This window comes from Semicossyphus pulcher, unplaced genomic scaffold (genome assembly GCF_022749685.1).
Source record: "Semicossyphus pulcher isolate SPU_LCO1_2020_fin unplaced genomic scaffold, fSemPul1.0.p SCAF_9, whole genome shotgun sequence".
NCBI classification, from domain to species: Eukaryota; Metazoa; Chordata; class Actinopteri; order Labriformes; family Labridae; genus Semicossyphus; species Semicossyphus pulcher.
This window is the reverse complement of record NW_027211770.1, coordinates 3,400,478-3,423,792: the sequence shown is the minus strand read 5'-3', so window position 1 is coordinate 3,423,792 and position 23,315 is coordinate 3,400,478. Positions and strand designations below refer to the sequence as shown.

General features: G+C 39.6%; 1 protein-coding gene across 1 annotated transcript in view; it reads left to right on the top strand.

The window, feature by feature from the left end:
* The window catches only part of tsnare1 (T-SNARE Domain Containing 1), a 181,972-nt gene that overhangs the window by 21,767 nt on the left and 136,890 nt on the right, over window positions 1-23,315 (top strand). Inside the window, exon 2 of the mRNA XM_069656961.1 lies at window positions 12,410-12,531. Coding sequence (XP_069513062.1) covers window positions 12,447-12,531 — 85 coding nt within the window. The 5' untranslated portion in view covers window positions 12,410-12,446. The remainder of the gene's footprint in view (window positions 1-12,409; window positions 12,532-23,315) is intronic.

Genomic DNA, 23,315 nt, shown 5'->3' with positions numbered 1-23,315 from the left:
TTTTGAACAGAAAACTGTTCAGTGAGCAATCATAGAGAGTAAAATGGTAGAATAAGGTGACAAAGAATGCAGAAGTACAGATTTACAGAACCAGAACATTTATTATGTTTTATAACTAATCTATAAAGCTTTAGAAAGTAGAAGGGATGGACCGCTCAAGTGTGTTTGTGTATAAGCAGATATGGGCCCCAATCTGATACTTGTATCTTCCTAATTAACACAGCTGCACACTTCACATTAAAATCCATTCAATATGCTTGACAATTAAATATCTCTGCAATGCACTGAATAAAATGCCGGCTTCCAAACTGTTCCTTAATGTTAATTCTTAATTAAATAACAAAGTATTAAATAACAAAACATCATTGTAAATAATGTGCTGTAGCATGTTAAATGCAGGAGACTCAGAGATGAAATCCGATGAGCATACATGAATTCAGAAAATAATACAAATAAACATACTTGCACTGCTCTTTGCTGTTATTATCATTATTATACTTAATGTTTGTGATGTTTCACAGTGGGCGGGGCTTAGCCTCTGCACATCCACAGACTGAGCTCAGCAGAGTGAAGAGACAGTTTAAGAGTTGACAGCGACTGCACTTGTTGCGTAGCTGTTCATGAAAGCTTTGCAAGAAAAACACCTGTGTGACAGCCGATGGAGAACAACTGATCAAAATTGGCTCATTATAGCCCATAACAGCCTGATCAGCTAGAAATGTCTCTGTTGGCTAGTAAATTGTGTTGATTATTTATAATGCCATGCAGTTGGGTGATATTTTAATAAATGGTGCACAATAAGATGAGAAAGTTCTAGGTCCTTGCCGATACGGTCCTATAACTGCGTTCACACCAAACTCGAAGCAAATATTCGCCTCACGTTACTCGGGCAAGTTTGACCACCGGATCAAAATTCATGTTTAAATAACAGGCGAATATTCGCCCTTCACTTCCAGAATGTAGGAGAGGAAGCGGGGCTTATCTCCATAGTTACCAACGGCGTCAGGAGAATCCCGATGTTAATAGTCTTTCGCTACACCACATGACGCAAATTCACTGAGGAAGTTCAACTTTTTTCGATGAATTCCTGTCGCGTTGCATCATTCGCAACATCCGACGCAAATTTGCGTCTACTTGTGTTCGGTGTGAACGCACAGTAAGACTCCATGACATCATCATAGATTTTTAAGGAGGTAGTGAAGCTGAGAGCAAAAGAGGATACCCCCTGCTGCAGTCTGGCGGTGGTAGCATGGATCTTATAGCTGAAGTGGATACAGCATCGTTCTGAAAGATGCTCAGTGGCACATCAATCCAAAAAGTTTGAAAAATCGGATCTTTAAGACATCTTCCTAATAATTTTGAGCCAGTGTGCATCACATGACAGTCCTGTAGGTGTAATTCCATGTTTTGCCACTTATTTAAAAATGCTTCCGGTCCAGTTAAACTTTCCAGGGGGCTTGGGTGCTTTCAGAGGATAAAGTGGCCTTCGCAACCCCAATATTAGGTGTAATAAACTGGAAGTGAATGAAGCAGAAATGTTCAGCTCTTCAGTAGACAGGAGAACAGATTTAAAATGTGAAAGCAGCCAGCTGATTTACTGATGGAGATCAAGGCAAAATAGCTTGTTAAATTGAAAGAGTTAATGGTCAGCTGATTAGAGAAGCAGGGAGAGAGAGAGAGAGAGAGAGAGAGAGAGAGGGATGTGAATGAATAAGGCTAAATGTCTTTCTCCCTGAACTTCTGCAGAGGGTCATTAGTTTTACCTTAATGAGCCCTTTTTAAATGTTGACTTTAACTTTCAGGACGGGCTGTTTGTGTTTCATTACAGTGGATCGATCCAGCTCCAGCTGTGGATATAAGCCCTGTGTTTATGCAGATTTCTTTGTCTTGTTTAAAGAGTTTCATGTTTTTTAGCGCCAGCAACGCTCTCTTCTGATTGGCAGTTTCTGTTATCTTGACATAAGATGTTAACTTCCTGCCTATTTCTGTTTCTCCAACTGCTGTTCCAGAGTCGTCTGAGCTGCCCGAGGCAACAGATAAACATTAGGGTTAAATGAGAACCATAAACGCACACTGTGGAATATGGAATAATTCCAACAGACATTTCTGGGTTGGTAAATGAATCATATCTAATACATTTTTATATCCATTAACCTGATAGAGTCACTTAATCAAACTGTGTGGTGAGATAATTAGACAGGGAGCTTCCATCAGAGTTGGGAATCAGGATGTCTGGATGTCGGAATGAGCAGACTGGTCAGAGGGAGTCTGGCTGATTAGGGTCAGTCTTGTCTTAAAGAAACAGCATCACAGTGTTAATGGTCATCACGCCTCACTGACTTCATCCACGACCACTGCACTGTTGTGCCTACAGTAAAATGGACCTCCAATCACTCTTTTGCTTCAAAAGTTCATTGTGCAGTGAGTGCCTTGAGAATAAGTAGAGCGTTTGGAGTCTACAGATCTGGACTGATACATGTTGATGTTGACAGTAGAGATACACTGATATATGGCTCTGCTATGGCCTTATATATTACGTATCCCATATTGAATGGTGGTGTCCATTCTCCTGAGTTTCCCCTGCTGAGGAGCAGGAACAGTGCTTTCCTCAGCTTTATTTAACACCTTCTTATTCCCAACTCGTAAAATGCATCTTTGTCAGTGGCACTACTCTTTAAAATATGACAATCATGATACGCCACAAGCTTCAGATTTACAGGTAAAAAAATCCTGATTTAAATTTTAGAACTAAAGAAGCCTTTCGGATGAGAGGTGAAGCATTAAGTGCAGTTGCCTTTTGGATCAAGCAGAATATTGTTTCTGTGAACAATAATTAGCACGTGTTTAACATTGAATGAAATTGACACAGTTTACTTAAGTTTAGGCACCAAAACCATTTGGTAAATCCAAGAAGAAGGTTTTGGTTTTAATAAGTACAAACATATGTATGTAGTTAAACCGTCATGTTAGCAATGTAACTGATTTTAGACAATGTTGGTGGTAACACGTTACAGAGTAATCTGTTAGGGGACTCTGATTACTTTTTGTTGTAACGAGTAACACATTAGTTCTGCAAACAGTTACTTTTTCATGAAAAGTAATCCGTTACTGAAAAATAAATTGCCGTATTTCTCTTTTCCTTCTGACACCACAAAAACAGAAAATCCCTGAAGCTCTGTTTCTGTTTCTCTCCTCCTTCTTGGCAGGTAGCTACGTACCAGCAGAAGGTAAACACAGCTGTGTCAGTGTGCATGTGTAGCTAGCTAAGTTACCTAGTGAGACGTCAGAGAGGACAGCGTTTACTTTGTGGAAATATTCACATTATTCTGAATGTTTGGGCGAAAGGGACGAGAACAACATTACGGTGAAATGTAAGCTGTGTCTGGAGGAGAAGTGCTTGTCAGCTGTGAAGAGCTCGACTTCAAATGTGAAGAAGCATCTGCAGCTAAACACAGCTCCACAACACTGGTGGGACTAAGAGCCCGTGTTGTACTGTTGTCATGGAAACAGCTGTGTCTAATACTGTATGCCTCTGCCCAGTTCACTGTCAGATTATTAGAGGTTATACTGCGTCTGTCATTCCTGTTATTAGGCTGCAGAATTACAGATTATGGGCTGTAAACGAGGCTATGCAATGATGGCACAGTCAATACATTCAAAGGTAAACGTTCAGTAGGCTACAGTAATCTAACGCATTACTGTACTCAGGAGGTAAAGCAGTAATGTAACGAGTTACTTTTAAAAGTAAGATTACCAAACACTGATGTTAGATACATAACTAATGTTTGTTTGGACCCCATTTTCCATTGATGAAAGTTTGTGTTTGTTTGACCCGTCTATCGCCCAAAACCACCATCCCAAGACGATATTCATTTTGTCCACTTCAGCAGAGCATCAATGCAATAAGCTACAGGACAGCGTCCAAAATGAAGACGAAGAGCTGTTTTTAAAAGGACCCACCTGCATTATCAGATTGATTTCTAACTTTCCAAGAAGCAACTGATTCTGCATTAAACCAGCACTTTACCAAAATGAACATAACCCCAACCTCATTTAAGTCATGTTGGTGCATTTGGTAAACAGACTGTCTGTTATTTTTATCTTACACATTGAAGCATCAGAACACAACAATAAATGATTTACAACACAAACCAACAAACAATCCCTGGCAGTCAGCATTGTGTGAGCTGAACAGAAGTGGGGTCAACGTCGGATAGAGATAATACTTAAATGTTGGAAAAATGTTGGGTGCATATGAGACTGAGCTGTTAGTGATAGTTACGACAAACAGATTCAAAGAAAGGGAAACCTGTTGGGAAAAAAATTTGTCTTTGTGAGGACATCAAAACAGTGTACTTTACTGTTCAAATGAATATCTTACACCAATTTACTCAACAAATACTGTGTTTGAAAGAAATGTAATGCTGCCTCAATAACATTTCATCTAGAGGTGGCAGTTATGAGTCTTTGCAGTGATTCAGATCTTCAGCTGCAAGCTTAGTTCATGAGACTCGTTCACCAATCGTTCAGGGACTTTGGCGGTTTGCTCGTAACGACAAAGAAACAACTCACACCTTCCTCACTCTCACTTGTTTACGGCTCCCATTGCATTCACTGTTTTTCTCGTAAAATCATCACGATATAACAGCTACTTGGCCCAACTTGTCCATGACAAAACCTTCTCATGTCATAATGTCTTAATAAATAAACATAATTTAGTTTGTGTTCATCTGTCTGTGAATTGGCTTTGTATGCACGCCTGAAATAATTCTGCCCCACTTTCATTCGTAACCGGGTCCTATCAATCACGAGGACCATTAATCAACATCAAGCGACAGAGAATTTAATGAACGGCAGGATCGTATTAATGCATGGAATGGAACGGATCATTCAATTCACTCAAAAGTTTATTTCTTTTGGAACAAATCATTCATGACCAATCATCTCTACACATATAGTAATTCAAAATACTAACTGCCAGCATGTTTTTTTTTTACTTCAATATACAGTATGTATGTTTTTCTCTGTGTCTTCCCATCAGAGAGAAAACTGGTGCAGGTTTCTTATAAACAAATATCAGTAACATGAAAGAGAAGAGAGATGTCAGGTTGATGGATTTCACAAGAAAACATAACACATTATGTTCGAGAGAACTGCAAATTTCTGAAATCATAATTGAAAAAACTTGACATAACATGACCCTGTTCATTTTTCTATGTTGGTATAATTTCAGGCTTTCTTTGAAATTCAAATAATCAGTGAGTACTTATCAACTGTGCCAACTGTTTTCTTTTCACTGTAATTAGAAAGTAATTGCTCGGTCCGCTGCAGGAAGCCTCCTGGAAAATATCAAAATACCATTTCCTGTCTTTGTAATTGTTAGGAAACTGATGCAGCCGCCAGATGATTTTTAAAGTATAATGACATGCATTGAAGATGCTGCCAGGAAGGAGGATAATAATCTAAATCCTACAATGGGCTTTGGAGAATTGTCAGCAGTAATGAGTGGAATATACTTTATTGGTCATTCATAAAACAGAAACAAAATAAAAACATACCACCAATATTGTTCTTTAAGTTGCTGTAAACATGAAGAGTCTGAGTTTAACAGAGGGTAGAAGTAATAACATGTTGGAAAATGTTTGAAACTTCACAATCAACTTGAGTGCGAAGTAAATCATATTCTGTGTGAAAAATGTGGATTCTGGTAAACATGTGTTTAAGGATCATATGCTTTAATTTTAGAATGGTAACAGAACACTAAGAAATCTAACGATATGTTGTCTGACACCAAGTGTTGCACCTGCAAGATAAGGCAGCCTTGTAGCTGTGCCGGATATCACGTGTAGCACCTCATAAGGCCACGAGAAGATCAGAACTGCTGAGTCAGTATGATGCAAATGAAGTAGTACTTGAAATTTGAGACAAATACAATCCCAAATTTGTGTGACACCAATGAGTCCAGGGTTAGGATTGGTTAGATTTCTAAAAGGGATAGAGGACCAAGTTGTAAACTGCGTTGGTAACTTTCCGGAGTGACTCAGAGTTTGTTGCTTGTATAGAACGTCTGTACAGGAAAAAACTCTCTTTGCATCAGATTCTACCAGTCTTCATTGCCTGCTTGTCTGCTTAGCCTTTTTTGAAGACTTTGACTATATTTTTAAGAATGCTGTTAATTACATTGTGGCAGGGGGTCCTGGCTTTAATCTGGCCCTTCAATATGACCTCTTTGACACAATCACTGCTACTTATTTGATCAAATTATTACAAAAAATGTTTTTGCTTTTGTTCTGCGGTTCCAGGGCCCTAATTTTAACCACTTTCTGAAGACATTAAAAATGTTATCTTGACGATTTCAGTTTCGTTCTCTTTGGCGCCTCTCATGGTGATTCATGGTAATTGCAGGGACTTAACCAGACGTCCACGGTTGGCTCCCTTTATTACAGTTGTAACTCTTGATTTTCCTGGCTGACGGTCGCTTTCCTTTTTAGACTGTTTGCCTTCATCTGAGCGCGGACCTTATTTACATAAAGGCTGGGAAACTGCTGTCAACTTTGCCGTTAGCTAACACTGCTTGAGCTACAGCTTGCTTCGCCAATTTTAGCAACCTGACCTAATGAAAAATTATCTGAAAGTTCAATAATCATGCACACAAAACAACACGAAAAGCCAATTTCGTGAGATATGCGTAACATCACGTTACCTCATTGGTTGAACTCCTGTGGACGGCTCTCGCATCGACTCTGCTTCGACAACAAGTTACGATCAGGAACAGCCACATGTCACGTATTTCCACAGCTTGACAGAACATGCTGTTTTATGTTGATAAATAGTTATTTCCTGTTATTTGTAAACTGATGAATATTTAACAGTATTTTATAAGATACCGTTTTAAATCCACCGTAAATTTACAGCAGTTCGTTACAGTGTAATTTGTTGGTGCAACCTGGTGTGTTGTATAGATTCGAGCATCATTTGTCACTTTTGAGGACATACATGGAAAGGATATGATCATATGATATATCACATTATGATAATATTACGGTGCTGCAAATCACTGGGAGTTTGATGGTCACTCAGATCTGTTCAGAACCTGTTAAAGATTTCTTTTGTAATTCTATATTTTTGAATTTATTCAATATTAGCATTTCAATCAGAGAAGAATTGTTTCTTTCCACGTCCTGTTTGCTCTGGTATTTTACTAGAAGGGAACCTTGGTGCCTGTTACTGTGAGTTTTTACAGTCTAGTTATTTGAGGTCACCACATTCACACCCACAAACAAAAGACAGCTCGCTCGATCCCACTACTTTTTAAAAATATAGAACAAACACATGTGAGTGTGCAGAAGCTGCTTATAGGTTTCCTGAAGAGAAGTTGGCGGAGCTAATTCTCCAGTTGTTGGCATTAAACGTTTGCAGAAGAGGACACAATGAGACGATCAAACTCAAAGTGCTTTAGATGAAGCTTTAATAACATGGCAACAATGCAGGGCAAGGGAAGTTACTTTATAGAGCACCATTCATACACAGAGCAATTCAAAGTGCTTTACAAAGTTAAACAAATATACTATAACTTAATATAATAATCAAAAAAAACAAAACATGATGGGAATATGACATTTGTGTTCAGCCAAACAAAAGCTTTCATGCATTTCCTGAATTTAAGGCTTTGATTTGGCAATTATCCTGCAAAAATTAATAAATTGGGATTGATAGGGATATTTTAAGTAACTGATATATTGAACCCATTATGACATTAAAGGAGAAGTTTGGTATTTTTAAACCTGGGCCCCTTTTTTTTTTTTTTTTTTACAAATTTGGGTGTCAAAATGACTCATAGGAACAAATCTTTTGGAATCGGTCCAGTAGATGTTCTCTGCCGTAGCCGCTATACGCCCGCAATGGCTGCATCATAATCCCCTGCAGCAACTGCGCCCGATCAAAGTACGTCCACTAAAAGTCATCTACTGGGCCGATTCCAAAGGTTTTTGTTCCTATGAGTCATTTCGACGCCCAAATTTGTAAAGATAGGGCCCAGGTTTAAAAATACCAAACTTCTCCTTTAACCTGTTTCATAGGTCTGTGTACTTTGTGTTTATGCTTGCAACATATGCTAACGCCTTCACGGTTATCCAGCAGTCTGGAGCTTATATTAATATTTGCATATAAGCTTTCATAAATAAAATAAATACAATGTTTTTAAGAATTGTTACAGTTTCACAAAATATTATGTAATGACCCTAGATTTTCAATACGCAAATAATTCCATCACGTTGTTATAAGAAGATTGAAAATAAACAAATGGATTGGATTGCGCTTAATGACTCAGGAGGTTATTGAGAAAATATAAACAAAAACTAACAACCTACAGGAATCAATCCTTAAGTTAGCATGCTAGGCTAACCCAGTGGACTACTGACTTACTTAAGACTGAAGATTGTAAAAGGACAGACAGTTTATGGCTCATATTGATTGTTCAGCACATAAGAAACCATCGTGCCCCCGGGCCACACCAGCTCTCATAAGGCTCTGGATGCTTGTGTTCTGATGTTTATATGCAGCAAACCTATCATAACTGTTTCCTGTACCTGAACATCCTGCCAGAGCCTGGACTTGTTTTGCATTATATTCCCAAATATTCAATAACTGACTGAAGAAAAACAGCTCTTAAATGATTATATTTACTATTTTGGTGGGCTTTAAGCTGTTTTAGAGTCTTTACCAATAATAAAGACCAATTAATACATCCCATAATTGGATTAGAAATGGTTGAATATTATATACTCATGTACTGAATAAAGAAAACAGCAATGCTTACCTCGGCCTGGAAATGTTTATATCAGCCCTCACAAGTCTATATCAGCTGAACCCACTCACACAAACACACACGCACACACACACACACACACACACAGACACGCTCACACACAGTCCCGCCTTGCTTGTTTGTGATAAATGTAGCATTTGTGTCCAGGGTGTAGGCTTATTTCTGCTCAGTTGCCCGCTCTGGCTAAGCTAAGCCTTGTGTTGCTGATAATGACAGCTGTGAAAGGAGTGGGGGACTGAATGAAAACCAGTGGGGGTGGTGAGTAGCTGTGAATCCAGTCTCTGTGCCCTGCCAGGCCTGTATTTACCATCCTTCTGTGTCCTGCAGTGTCACACAGGGGTGCACACTGCTCTACCTCACTTTTACTCTGTTTACCAGTGGAAGGGGCCTATTTTTCTCCACAAGTGTGGACTGTCTCCAATCAAAAGTGGCATTTCATGTACTAGAAAAATCTTCCACCACCCCCATGTGTTTGTGTATTTTTGTTTGCTGCAAAATACATTTATTTGCTTAAAAAATGTGCTTTTCTCACAGGAGTTAAGTGCAGGAATGTCGAGTTCTTACATTTCAGGATCGTAATGAAAGGATAAAACCTCCTCTTGTGATGGAAAAGAACTCAACTCAAAATATACTTTAATATAAAGGTTATATTGACTATACAAGGATACTGATAATGTATAGGAGCAATTTGCATTAACTGTCCAGTACAAAGTGGCGAATTGGAACTGATCAGAGTTGTTGATTTGTTGGACTAAAATACCTCAGACAGCTGAGGAACTTGTGTGCCCAGGTGATCGATAGAAACAGGGTAACTAGAAATAACCACTCATCTTATCACAACAACTCTGACTCTGATCTCAACTGACTGTAATGCATGAGCCACAGAAATATATCAACCTATGGCAAACACTGAATGAGCTAACAAGCAAACACAGTTAATTAGTGCTGGCATACAAATAAAATAATACGAGCATTCTCACAGACTTTGTCGGTTAGCACAATAAACCGCACAGCTGGCCATGATTTTTGTCTGATTTTTGCATGAAAAAATCTCCAAAAGGCAATAATAACACAAACAAAGATGTTGAGTTGCTGTTCGGTAACACTTGACAGAGACTTTGACAGACCCCTGAACACTTGTCATGAATAGAGAAATGATACAAACCCTTTTTTGTGCATCAGGCTATAAGCATGTTCAATTCTGCTTTGAAGTTTCACACTCACATACGTGGGGCTCCATAGGATTGACTTGCCTCAACTGGCCGCTCAAGGAACTGCAGTTTTTAACACTTTTTTTATCCTAGAGGTTGTCCCTTGGTTGGTTCAAAGAACAGGAAAGCTCTGATGACATCACCAGGGATGATGCTATCATGAGTAAGGGCGCAGCAATATACCTATATTTTTATGATTTTTTTATGTTTCATCACCGTTTCAATGACCTCAATTTTCACTTGTAGGTGCAACTAAGTGAACAGCCGGGGGGAATTATAATTCTTCACAGTGGTGAAGGTTAAGGTTATCCAACTGTGTGTGCAGACATAAATGTGCATCCTCGAGTGTGCATCCTATATGCAAATAGAGGCGGTGCACGTCCACACTTCAGAGTGATGTGAGGCACACTCACTGGGCTTGAAATCAAGCAGAGTGAAGATTGTTTATGGACTGCCAAAAGTAATTAATCTCCCTTCTCTATGAAAATTAATCGGATTAAACATTCTTGTGGCCCACTGAATCTGTCTCCTTGTAATGTTTGGATGCTGATTCTCTCACTGCTCCTCTGTCCAGTCTCGTACCCACGATGCCAGTCCTATAGGCTGGCTTCACTGGCTTCACCACAACAATGGGCTGCACAATTATTCTGGAGTGTAATCACATTTGCTTGCTTGTCTGAATGATCGTCTTTCATGGTGAAGGAAAGAGGCTCTGCCACTTGACCATTATCATGTTGTGACCTTTGATAGAGATGCTGAAGTGTTGAGGGAGATTTGTTGATTAGAGTTTCATCTGTGTGTCTCTGGCCGCGGGTGAAACACATGTTCACATGATGATTTGACCTTTTCAGCTGAATTCAGATGAGTACTTGGTGTCCTCAGTCTCTCCTCGTGGAACAGGGTTATGGGTTAACATCCTGAAGAGACTGACTCCAAAATATTCACTGGTTACTTTAGTGCCTTCATGCTTGTTGCCTCCACATGTTCCCAGTCCTTTCCTTTCCTGTCACACCCACACACACAGGGTACATAACAATGCCCTTGTGGTAATACAAATATAGACAGTAAGGCTCTAAAATTGTTCCTAATATACTGTTTCATGTTGGATTCTAGCAGAGTTCTGCTCAAACCTTTATTTAATTTGACACTGTGTGTAGACAGGGTGCACAGCAGCAGCAGTTTCAAACCTCCATCTGCTACACAGGATGTGTTCAGGCACAGAACTGTGTGTGGTTCATCCACATTTTGGCAGCAGTTATAGCCCAACACACAGTTGCTTGAGTAACTTGATTTTCCAAATGAAAACAGATTTAAAGCATAAATAAATAAATGTAATTTAATTTGCATTTTCATGTGATATCACAAACTATTACCTTAGACAGTTTGTTCATTACATTAATATAAAATAAAAATATAATGACCCAAGGACAGACCCTTGAGGTACACCAAAGTAATACAAGAAAAAAGGACAAACTTCCAAGAGTCAGCCATAGAAAACAGGTGTTTTGTTCTAAACTCATACTGGTGTTTATATAAAAATATTTTGCTTATCCAAAAGATTTAATGAGTTCTTCCAAGACCTTTGAATACCAGGCTAGTTTTAGCTTTTTCCATTTCAGCAAGACCAACATCTTTAAAGAAAATATTGAAAATGTTAGTTAAAGGCAAAAGTATTTGATACAGGACTGATATAAATGGACTACCTGGAATATTGTTAAATTGATCTTAGATTGAATAGGACCTTCTGGACCTTAGCTTCCATAACCAATTTTCTCTGACAGAAATTGAACATTTTCTAGCCCAGAAGAATTCATATTCTTTAAAGGGTCATTTTCCTGGATGAAATCTTGGAGTTGTCTCAATTTTCAGAAAAGAAACAGCAATTTCTTTAAGCCCACTGAGGAGACCACAAACTGTCTGAAATTCTGAATGTAGTTTTGTAGTTTTTTTTTTTCAGGATTTGCAAAATAAAGGCCATGTTTTGTTAATAAAAGTAAGTTTCTTAGATCTTTTGATAATTACTTAATTTCTGTAGAGTACAGCTCTGTAGGTATATTATTTGATTAAGGGGTCTACTGTGAGCTTTAGAGGAGGCAAGTGTAAGAGGACACTGATGAATAACAGAGCGACATAACAGCAAAAGGTGACAGCAGTTTTCTGGATCATCAAGACGAACGATACCTGGCCACTCGTGTTGAGAAACCATTTCTTGTAAATTTAAAGTATTTGTTTGTCGGTAACAGATGGCAGCTTCCAGCGTCTTCCACTTATTGTCAGTGCTGTGAGTGCAATCATGTTTAGACTGGTAGAGCAAAAGGGAGAAAAAAAACGGTGTTTTTTAGCTGGATTCTGTTTTTTATTCCTTCCCCAGACGCCTGAAGCTGACACGCCACCAACCGTCTGGCAGAATGTCGTACGGGTCCATTGACGGAGGCTCTTTCGGCAGTCGCAATCCATTTGGAGGTCCTACGAGGCAGGGCTACCAGCCAGTAGGTAAGGACACATGTTGATTTCTTTATGATTTGATTAAATTGTTAGATGTCCTGCATGTAGCATTCAAAAACAATCACACTGGTATATGATTCGGCATGCAGCTTTTTACAGCTGCTCTTTTTAGGTGACTGACTAGGAAATATCCTTCTTTTTCACAAAACTAAACAAATACGTTTTATGGTTATGTGTTTGGCTTTTCCCTTTATCGACAGGGAATGTAGGGAGTAAAGAGTGGGGGGGTGACATGCAGCAAAGAAGTCAAACCTGTGATCAGTGCAACGAGGACTGTAGCCTCTGTACGCGGGGTTCCTGCTCCACCAACTGAGCTAAACCAGTGCCAAATACGTTTTTTTTAAGCCTTTATTTTGAGCTTCATTGGGTGACAGTTCCACAAAAACCTTTCAGCGTACTGTATTTCAGGTTGTCAGAGGAACGATTAGACTCAGGCTCTTTTTTCGGGCTTATGAAAGTCCAGTCTGTAACAGGTTTCAGAGAGAGAAGGCATTCCCGTTGGCCTCAGATCAACAAAGATAAGATTGAAGACTACAGTTGGTGAAACTTCAAAAACAATCCAAAGTAAAAGAAACAGAATGAAAGTTCAGATGAGGACGAACAGTCATACCCGTCTGTGAGGATGCTGTTTGGAAGTCTTTACAACATCGTATCACCAAACGTGCCACAAAAGAGAACAAGACGGAGATCTTGGCGACATGTACAGGCCTTGTAATAGTCATTTTGATGATCTTTGTAAGACACAGGGTTTATGGGAGTGAACACTCCCCCAGCACTGTCAGCTTGCAGGTCTGTGAGGACAGATCATTAAATCTGTTTTCTGTGTGGCACACAGGTTTCCTGTTGGTAACGTAGAGGAAATATTTAACCTAGATAATTTAAGAATTAAAATTGGAGGGCAGCGAGTTATATGACACTGATCAGCTGAAGAATAAAAAGCATCTATTGTTATAATGAACCTCTCCCAGTAGTAAAAGCAGCAGCAGTACTCGTGTGTTATTATTACCAGCTCTATGTCAACATGGGTGATATAAAAGTTTGCATGAATTTTCTTACTCTGCGACTTGTAAGCAGGTAATCAGAGTCAGGTGTGCAGTCATCATAACATTTATTACTCATAAAGAAATGAATAATTCAAGCAATCAACAGTACATGTACAAGAGTAAAAAAAAAATACAAGTACAAGCATTACATGGAAGCAAGTGTACGAATGTGTGCTGCACAGACACCTGATGGTTCTGTTTGTTCATTCATGCGTGGATATAAGATCTCTATTTCCCCCATGTCACCCACAGTAAGTGTAACAATCATCCATGCATATATGTGTGTGTGTGTGTGTGTGCTCTTGCCCAGAGGTCACAGTTTTTATATAGGTTAAGCAGTGTCAAAATCAGCTTCATTGGATTTGATCCTCTCTCTGCTTTCATTAGCCTTGTAATGGGGTAGGAGCAAGACCGAGCCCCTGAGGCAAAACCTGCTCCCAGCCAAACTCAAGGTGTGTGTGCGTGTGTGTGTGTCTGTGTGTGTAAGAAGATAGACAGATGGAGAGAGTATTACTCCGTAAAGATAGAGTTGAAAATAAATACATGTTTCATGTAGTGGCCAGGACAAAGAACCATTTGTACAACTCAAGAATATTTATGCTCAAATCTGTTTTTGCTCCTGTATTTTCCAATTAAAAAAATCTCATGACATCATTGGCTGAAAAGAAACACTCGGGGTACCACGCATTGAAATTGTAGAAATAGTGGGTGTTGTTTTTTTGTAGCCTGGAGTGACCATATTTGGACGAAAGGAACGTGGGTTTGGCAAATGCCAAGTTACCAAAACAGACTGTGCCCGTGGGTAGTTCAATAGCCTATTTTTTAATAGGAATGATATTTTTATACATATATAGCTCAATCCGCCAAGTGGTCGACACAGTGCAACTTAAAATGATGTCATCTCTTTTTTTTGCCCACCATCTTGTCTTTGAGGAAAAGGAAAAACCAATAATCCTGCCTCCCATGCACGAGCTGCCTCACATTAATCCATAAATGACAAACACCAAATGAGTATATTGAGAATATACACAGATACCTGCTAATTGTTGCTAACGTCTAAATAAAATAATACTACATTTGTACTGTCCAAAAAAGGAAAAAAAGAGAGGAGAGTGAAATATTATTTGTCAGATATTTGTATGAAAAAATATCTACAAGGCACCAACATCACCAACACAGTGTTAATAACACAAGGTCCACACATCTCCAACCTGTCGACCAAAGCATGCTGGTAATTATGCATAACTTAAAGACTTAATATAATTCAAAGGGTGAGTTATAAAAAACATCAACTCCCATACAGTTTCTCATGAGTGGGAATTTGAGCTATTGAGATTAAAATGTTGTTTGTATGTTTGTGTAAACAAAGGGCATTTTAATATGAGGCCTTATGGGGAATGACTCGCTCTTAGAGTCAGCCTCAAGTGGCCAGTTGAGGAACTGCAGTTTTTGGCACATCTTTTGTGTCCTTCCTTGCTTGTGCTGTGAACACAGAAAAGATTTCAGAAGGGGTCTATTGATGTAACATAAAATATTCAATACATTTTAAAGACAACTAAAGAAATAGAAAGAGAACCACATTTCAGACTGTCTCTAAATTCTGTTCATACAAAGCAGGCCTTATGCAGGACGCCATATGAAAGTGAGAACTAAAGGAATTAAAATACTCCTCATCTACACTAATGCTGTCTGCTATCTCTTTTTCAATGTAGACTTAACTTGATCATTGTTTTCTAGTTTTACATTACATGAAGTAGGCTTGTTGTTGTAGCTAGGAGAACGTTTTAAAGGTTATTTCGAAGGCAGAATTGCCCCTTTTTTATCAGTGTGGCTGGTGACCATGTCAAACTTTATAATCATGTTAATTTTTACGATTGTCACTGAAATAATGGCTGAGGGTGTTTATGCTTAAGTGTGTTTCAGGCAATCACAACCTCAGTGAAATGAAAAAGCTCAAATCGCTGAGCAGAACATTTAGTGTAATCCACTGCTGTGAGTGTCGGCCTTTATGACGACGGCCTCGGGTGATTTTTTTCTGTCCAGTGTTCCCTATTTGGCCACTCAGCGCCAAATGAAAATGCCCTTATCTGTCTGCTTTGTACTGTGCATTTAGCAGTGTATACAGAATGTATGTTCACACCAATCACGTTTGACACTCGAGGGGAGTAGCTGGCACTAGTCATTATGCTGCAGCTCAGATGCACAGTGAAAGGGACGGCAGGATGTGTCAGAGCGAAAACAAACATCACATATGCTTTTTGTCTCTGGACTCCAGCACACTGTACTCAAATATGAGCTCTAAAATACTCCCTCTCACTCAGTCTGACGGTCGGTTTCTCTCCTCGTCTTCTCTTTTGTGGAGAGACAGATGGAGCCTCAGTCACCGGGAAGGGGGGTCTTTGATCACAGTGAAGTCTGGGTACATTATGAGGGATGTGAGTGGTGGTGGAGGGAGAGGTGGGGGGTAGAGCAGGAGCCTGTCAGATTTGCCGTCTGTTGCTCAGGCTGATCTGAAGGGGAGCTCAGGAAATGATCAAAGCCCAGGTTAAGTCTCTAATAGAGCTGTCTTTTAGGCTAATCTCTCTCCTCCCTCTCCCGGCAAAAGCTCTCAACCCTCCACCCTGAACTGAGAGGCAGAGTGTCACTTCCCGCACAGCCGAGTGTCTCCTTCAGGATGACAGACAACGGGGCTTTAATATCAACACATTGACACGGCATGTGTTGTTTTCAATAAGTACTGAGAGAGAAAATGAGCAAAGGCTCACTGTTTATGCTCGACAGTTTACAGTAGCCGTCAGTTATCATAGAATAAAATAATATCCATATGTGTAAATTGTTATTTTTTCAAATCTATATTTTCAAACACACTTATTTGAAGTATTCAAATGCATCTTTAAAGATATTTCTCAAATCTCAAAAGTCTCCTGATTTTGTTGTTCTGTAAGTCAACTGCAAACTATGTCAAGTTTTAAAACAGGCCATAGTGACAATTAGAAAAGTAGAGAAAAGAAAGTAGTAAATTCGGTCATGTTTAAGTGGAATTTTCTTTAAGTCTCACTAAGTCTGCCCGGGCCTGGGTTTCACAACTGACCAGCTAACCTTTAAGGTTCATGTGGCCTCGATTGCTCAGCCATGTCGATTTGCTCTGTACAACATCAGGAAGATCAGACCCTACCTTTCAGAGCATGCAACACACCTGCTGGTACAGGCTCTCGTGATATCATGCATTGATTACTGCAACTCCCTCCTGGCAGGCCTTCCTGCATGCACATTCAAACCTCTGCAGATGATCCGGAGTGCGACTGGTCTTCAATCAACCCAAAACGCCACATGTCACTCCACTGCTCATATCCCTCCACCGCTCATATCCCTCCACTGGCTCCCAGTCGCCGCTCGTATCAAATTCAAACCCTGTTGCTTGCTTACAAAACAGCAACAAAAACGTCTCCTGCCTACCTGAACGCCCTCATCCAGGTCTACACTCCGTCCCGCCCACTATGCTCTGCCAATGAAAGGCGCCTGGTACTCCCATCACAACAGGGCCCTAAGTCTCTAACTAGACTCTTCTCCTCAGTCGTCCCCCGGTGGTGGAACGAGCTACCAAACTCCACTCGGTCCGCAGAGTCCCTTTCACCTTTACGAAGAAGCTAAAGACCCAGCTCTTTATGACCTCTGACCTTAATGATGTTGATGCTGTTGGTGATGGTGACATCGAGGATGTAGTTTCTGCTGGCGAGGATTTTCATGATGATGATGATGACTACACTGATCTTCTTGATGTTGCTGATGATGATTATTATTTAAAAAAAACGACAACAAAAAACACCCTATACACTGCCTGTCAGCACCAGTGTCCGATCGCACTTGAAGCTGTTTGTTGGCTCTCACTGACTTGGTTCCCTCCTGTCTCGATCGTTGGTTGTGTTGTATTAACTCTCAGATGTTCGTCGCTTTGGACAAAAGCGTCTGCTAAATGAAATTGTAACATTGTAACATTGTAAATACAAGGGCATGAATCATGAGGTCGAGATTTTAGTTAATAAATTATTAGAACAAATCAAACCTATTCAGTTGTATCTTCTTTAGATCTGAAGGCATCGATATAATTAAAGACCCCCTTCCGGGAAAATCCAGTGTTTAACCTTGTAAACATCTCCATGTGGTGTTCTTCATGTGCTACAAGACAACAGGGACAACATCAGCAGTCACCTCCATGGCTGCAGTGGCTTTAGACTGCAGTGTACCAAGGACAGGCTGAACAACACATCTTCAGATTGGCAGGTTTGAGACGTCACAAACCTAAGGAGCCAATCCTGTTAATGGACAGGGTGACGCTGTGAATATCATGACATGCAAACTGAGCCGTGTTTTTCGCAGACCATTTTATATGTCTTCAAACATGACTGGAGCTGGTTGTAGCTTGTAGAACTTAACGCCACTGAGGGGCTATGTAAACAAGCTAATAATTGATGCGTTCACCAGGTAAGCGCTCACCTGGCGTGACGGTCAAAAACTATATGTGCTCCTCCTCCGACTAGCAACAACTGTCCCCAGATGGAACATTCCTACTTCTATAGGATTCTGAAGTACCCAGTGTGCCACCTACTGGACCACCGAGTGCTACACATGAAAGTCAGAAATGGCCCCTACACTGGTCTTTAGCATTTAGCTCATAGCAGACCTCTAGCATTGCTGTAGACGCTCACAGCCCTTTTTAAACAGATCTATATTGCATGGTTTAAAGTGCAGAGCATTACCATCTGGTTAAACAGTGCAGAATATGGGCGCAAAGCAAGAGTTGTATTTAGTCTCTTAATAATCAACAAAATGCCTGTAGTTATCTAAGATCGTTAGATTTCAGCGTGTCAGCGTGTCAGAGGAGGTCAACCAGAGAGGGAAAGGTCCAATCTAAATATTGTCGGCCTCCCTCCGTGTCTCTTCTCCTCACCTTGTTCCTCCTGGAGAAATGATCCCTCTGATTGACCAGGAGGGAGAAACAATTTACAACTACATGAACAAACCAGCTAACATCATCATTAAGCTGAGCAGGCCTGATACATCTTACCTTCAACCTCTACTGTTTGTTCTGGTAAAATGTAGGCGGGACTTAATTGTGCTATGACTCTTCAGGTGTCGCCCCTTCAATGATAAAAACTTTAAGAACATTATACTGATGGAAAGAGATGAGGTTGTCAACTGATCCTTTATTATTATTGACTCTGCCAACATTCTTTATGAGATGCATTTAAAGGGAGAGAAGGAGCTAAGACTGTGACTTACCATCTCCTCTTATATTTTACCTCTTTGTTATTTATTAGTAAAACATTTGGTGTGTGACGTGAAAACATAAAAAAAAGAAAGAAAAAACAAAATGTTGTATCCCAAATGGCAGAGTCAAAGGTGAGTTTTATTTAGTCTGACCAAAAGTCCAAAACCCAGCGATATTACCTTTATATTAGTAAAAGAGGGGCAGTAAATCCTAATGTGTTCGAAAAAAGAAACCTGCGAAAGTTGTTGTGTGCACTGCTGCATATAAAAACCATGATTTAATTTCCTGTGAGCACGTAAGATACCTGACATCCTTCCCCTCCATCATCTCTCATCAGAGTTTGAGGAGTCCCACCTGGTGTTGTGCAGGAGACATCAGACCTGACTCACGATGTGTCCACATGGTTAGCTCCCTCTGATGAGATCTCATACATAGCCCTGCTCATTAAGCCTAGACGAAGCGGGAGGGAGGACTGGGTATGACAAAGCTGTGATGAGCACTTGCTCGTCCAGGTCCATGCTCTGCTGATGGGCAGTAAGTGGCCAAAGTGGGCCACATGTGAGACAAACACACATGGATTAATGGACCAACTGAGACAACATTGATCTCAAGTCCTGCCTGATGTGACCCTGCTGACATTGGCATCACTGTGCCCTCTGCAGCTCAAACTAGGGTCCTTTTTAAACCTCAGTTTAGTCGTAAGAAACTGTTTTTGATTGTGAAGAAAAAAATGCTGCAAATGTAAATTACAAATTGTAATTTATCTAGAAATACACATCGCAGAGAAACATTCTTTTGAAATCATGTAGCAGTTCAAGCTCTCTGTGTTGATATAATGTCAGCTTTTTGTGACACAATTAAGAAAGATATTAGTTAAGTTTGAGTTTCACATGAAGGAATTAACAAATACAGTATTTTAGAAAGCTTCTAAAATTAAATTAGATTTTAAAGCTGCTAAATAAGTAATCCAAACATCTACTCTCTCTTTGGATCTTTTGCATAAAAACAAAAACTTTGAAACCACCTGACATTATAATTCTCTAAAATTATAAAAGAGCTTTTAAGGTATACAAACGTATTAACCAGTTAAGGTTAAAGAGGCAATCAGACATCTTTAAACTGGGCCTTATTTTTTTTTTAGGCTAAATGACTAATGAGTACGAAACAGTATGTCTTCAGTCTGCAACCACAAAACAGGCTGTCATTGTTGCTACAAAATTTTACAGGACAAATGTTCCCGATCAAAGTAAGTTAACTAAAAGTTCTTGTTGTTGACAGGCTCAGATTGTTCTTCTAAGTGTCTGACAACATTACAGGAAGGATCCCTACAGAGATTGAGCTTTTTGTTACAGAGGAAGATGATTTTTTAAAACCAGAAACAGATGTGACGAACAGATCGCTCTTTCCAAACACACCAGACTCCACTGACAAAAACAGTGAATTTACTATGCAGAACACAGGAGCTGCTGATCTACTGCACTTAAAACATCAAAGTTGTCAGGCTAAGTCAACTGGTAGACTCACAGAGCAGATGAGATGTAAGGCAAGTTCAGGGTCTTTATTCGGTCCGAGGTCAAAAACACAGGTAATCAAAAATAGTAATAGGCAACTGGATCAAAAACAGCAGGCAAAAGGCTGGTCAAAAAGGCAAAATAGGTCATACACAAAACACTGGAAACAAGAGGAAGGAATTCTGGAATATCTCACAAGAAAGCTCGACAATCTGGCAGAGGGGAACAGACACGAGGGGTTTAAATACGGAGAGACACAGACGCCAACAAGACGCAGGTGAAACATAAAAGCAGGGGCAGGTAATCAGAAGAGGACAAGGACAAAAGGACAAAAACTGATACTGACAAGAACTTAACTACACAGGCATGACAAAAGTCACACAACAATATAGACAAACTAACTCAGTTAGAGAGCAGTGGACCAGGAACTCTGCAGGTGTTCTGCAATGTAAAATTCCAGTTTTTGTCAATAGTCTGGTGGCTTTGAATCTCCCACAGAGAGATGGATCGTCCCTCTCTGTAGGGCCCTGGTTTAAGTGTTTGCTATAGATTAACTTTATTAAATAATTTTGCATGGATGCGTTACCAATCATCAATGTATGCTCTATGCAACTTCTAAATCACTTTCAAATTATGGGAGTGTTCAAGGACCACTCCTGAGGGTGTAAAATGTTTTTTGATATTAGCCCAGGGTTGATTACTTATACTTATGTCGTATTCATTAATATATTTATTGAAGGCAGATAATTATGCAATATTTTAATATTTATATAAATGTTGAATGATGAAACAAATCAATAATACAAATTTACTAGTGAAAATAAGATCATAAAATTGTCCTGATCGGCAACAAAATCAGCAATTTAAATCAAATTTCAAATTACTCATTACTGTCAGCATGATTAATCCTGAGCTGTCCTTACCAGAGAACTGAGTGTTCAGTTACTTCAGAAAGACAAACGTGTGGGAACATGAAATCTGGGAGAGAAATCAGTTTAAACTTCCTACCTTCTGAAAATTACAAACTAAACTAAATAAAATAAAATAATGAGCTCAAATTTGGCAACGTATGAAGTGTTAGTAAAATAATTCAACTGACTGAGCAGCTGAATATATTGCATAAAAAAGCTACATCCGTCTGTCATGCAGCTGTATTTTTTTTAAAGTTTGTATTTTGGATCAAACTCTGCACTCGGCAGATGATGTTACTTTTAAACTTAAATGCTTTAACTTGCTCCTACAGTCAGGATGACTGTAAAGTAGTTTAGCTCAAGTGTAAAGGAAGGTGGTAGGCAGGCAAACTCAGACATGTTGTTTCCCAGAGCTGCATATTTATTTAGAGTGCCACGCAATTACACGTGTGACTCAAACCTCAAAAAAACAAATGCAAAGAAAAACTTATATTTACTCATAATCAACTCAAGCAAAAGCACGTGTACACGGCTGCACGGCTTTACCTCTGTCCCCCCAGGGCACGAAACTATACCAAACAATATGGGGTCCTCTTACTTCAAACAATTAAACCTAGAAATGAAAACTCATCCTTAATTTAACACCAACTCATTTACTCAACTAAATGTAAATGAATCAGGAAAGTAATGTCTTTAACATGACTCAAAATGCATAAATTGCACACAAATAAAACACATTTCAAGAAATAAAACCCCTACACTTGGCACGGCCCACTGATGTCACTGATGACATCATCTACTCCATAAAACCGAGGAAATGCTGGGCCGGCCCCCTTTCTACTAGCAGAACCGCATGGTGACCTGAACAAAGAAACAAACAAAGGTAAGTATGTACAAGGAAACAATCAATTTAATATGTAAAGCTGCAACCTAATAAAAGTGACAGATATTAACCCATTACTGTGTGTTTGCTTTAACTTACTCAAGTGCTTTGACCTGTAACATAATGCTTACACAAACAAACCCGGGATAGTAAGTGCTGCAAAGTTACAAAAGCAAAGGTAAATTATAACTACAGAAATTAATGTCCACAGTAATGTGATATATGTAAATGAACATAAGGGACAAGTGGTGAGAAAGGAAAAAGGTCTCACCCACTTTGTCACAATGACGGGTCATAAAATAATCACTGGCCTGACAGCAGCTTGATAATTAGAATGATCCATCAGGTTTGAACAGAAAGCAGATGTGCTGTGACTGAAACACTTTCATTTCCTGTTTACAAAAATGTATAGACGGGGAAAACTGTGATGGGGAAGCACAAACTTACATTTTATTCAGTTGGAATCACGTACCGTAAAATTCGGTGTATTAGATGCACTTAGATGGACAACGCGTCTCCATCTGCTCCCATTGTAGGAAAGTGATGCCAAAATAGCCCCCGTGATAGGCTCTGCCATCTTGTGATGGTGACGTCATTTAGAGCCAGAGTCTGCGCAGTAGAGATCGGCGGGTGATGCGGCCGTAGCCACTTCTGCTAACCAAAGCGCACACTTAACTTACCGAAAAAACAGCAAGGATCCCGCTCGCCAGCGTGTTTAACAGCAGAACAGCTTCTTGTGTTGGTCTGAGGTTAACATTCACAGGTATGGAAACTTCAATGACTGCAGTGATTATTTAGTTACGTTTCCTCTCGCTGTTCGTCCTCCACTCTGCTAATCCGGAACAGATCGGCTTCAGGAGCCATAATTGTAAACATAATTTTTATAGCATCAAATAACTAATTAAAAATAAACTTGTCAGAAAAATGAACCAATGGATGTAAATCAGCATGATAAGAACTAACTATAATGACAGAAACCATGTTTGAGAAAAATGTATCTGACGTGTATTTAGATTTTATAGTTTGACTCATGTCCCATCTGTTAACATGGAGGAGGCGGGCTTTATGACCTACAATGCAGCCAGTCAGCAGGGGGGCGATAGAGATGTTTTGGCTTCACTTTTAGGGAGCTGTCATGTCGTCAATCTTTTTATA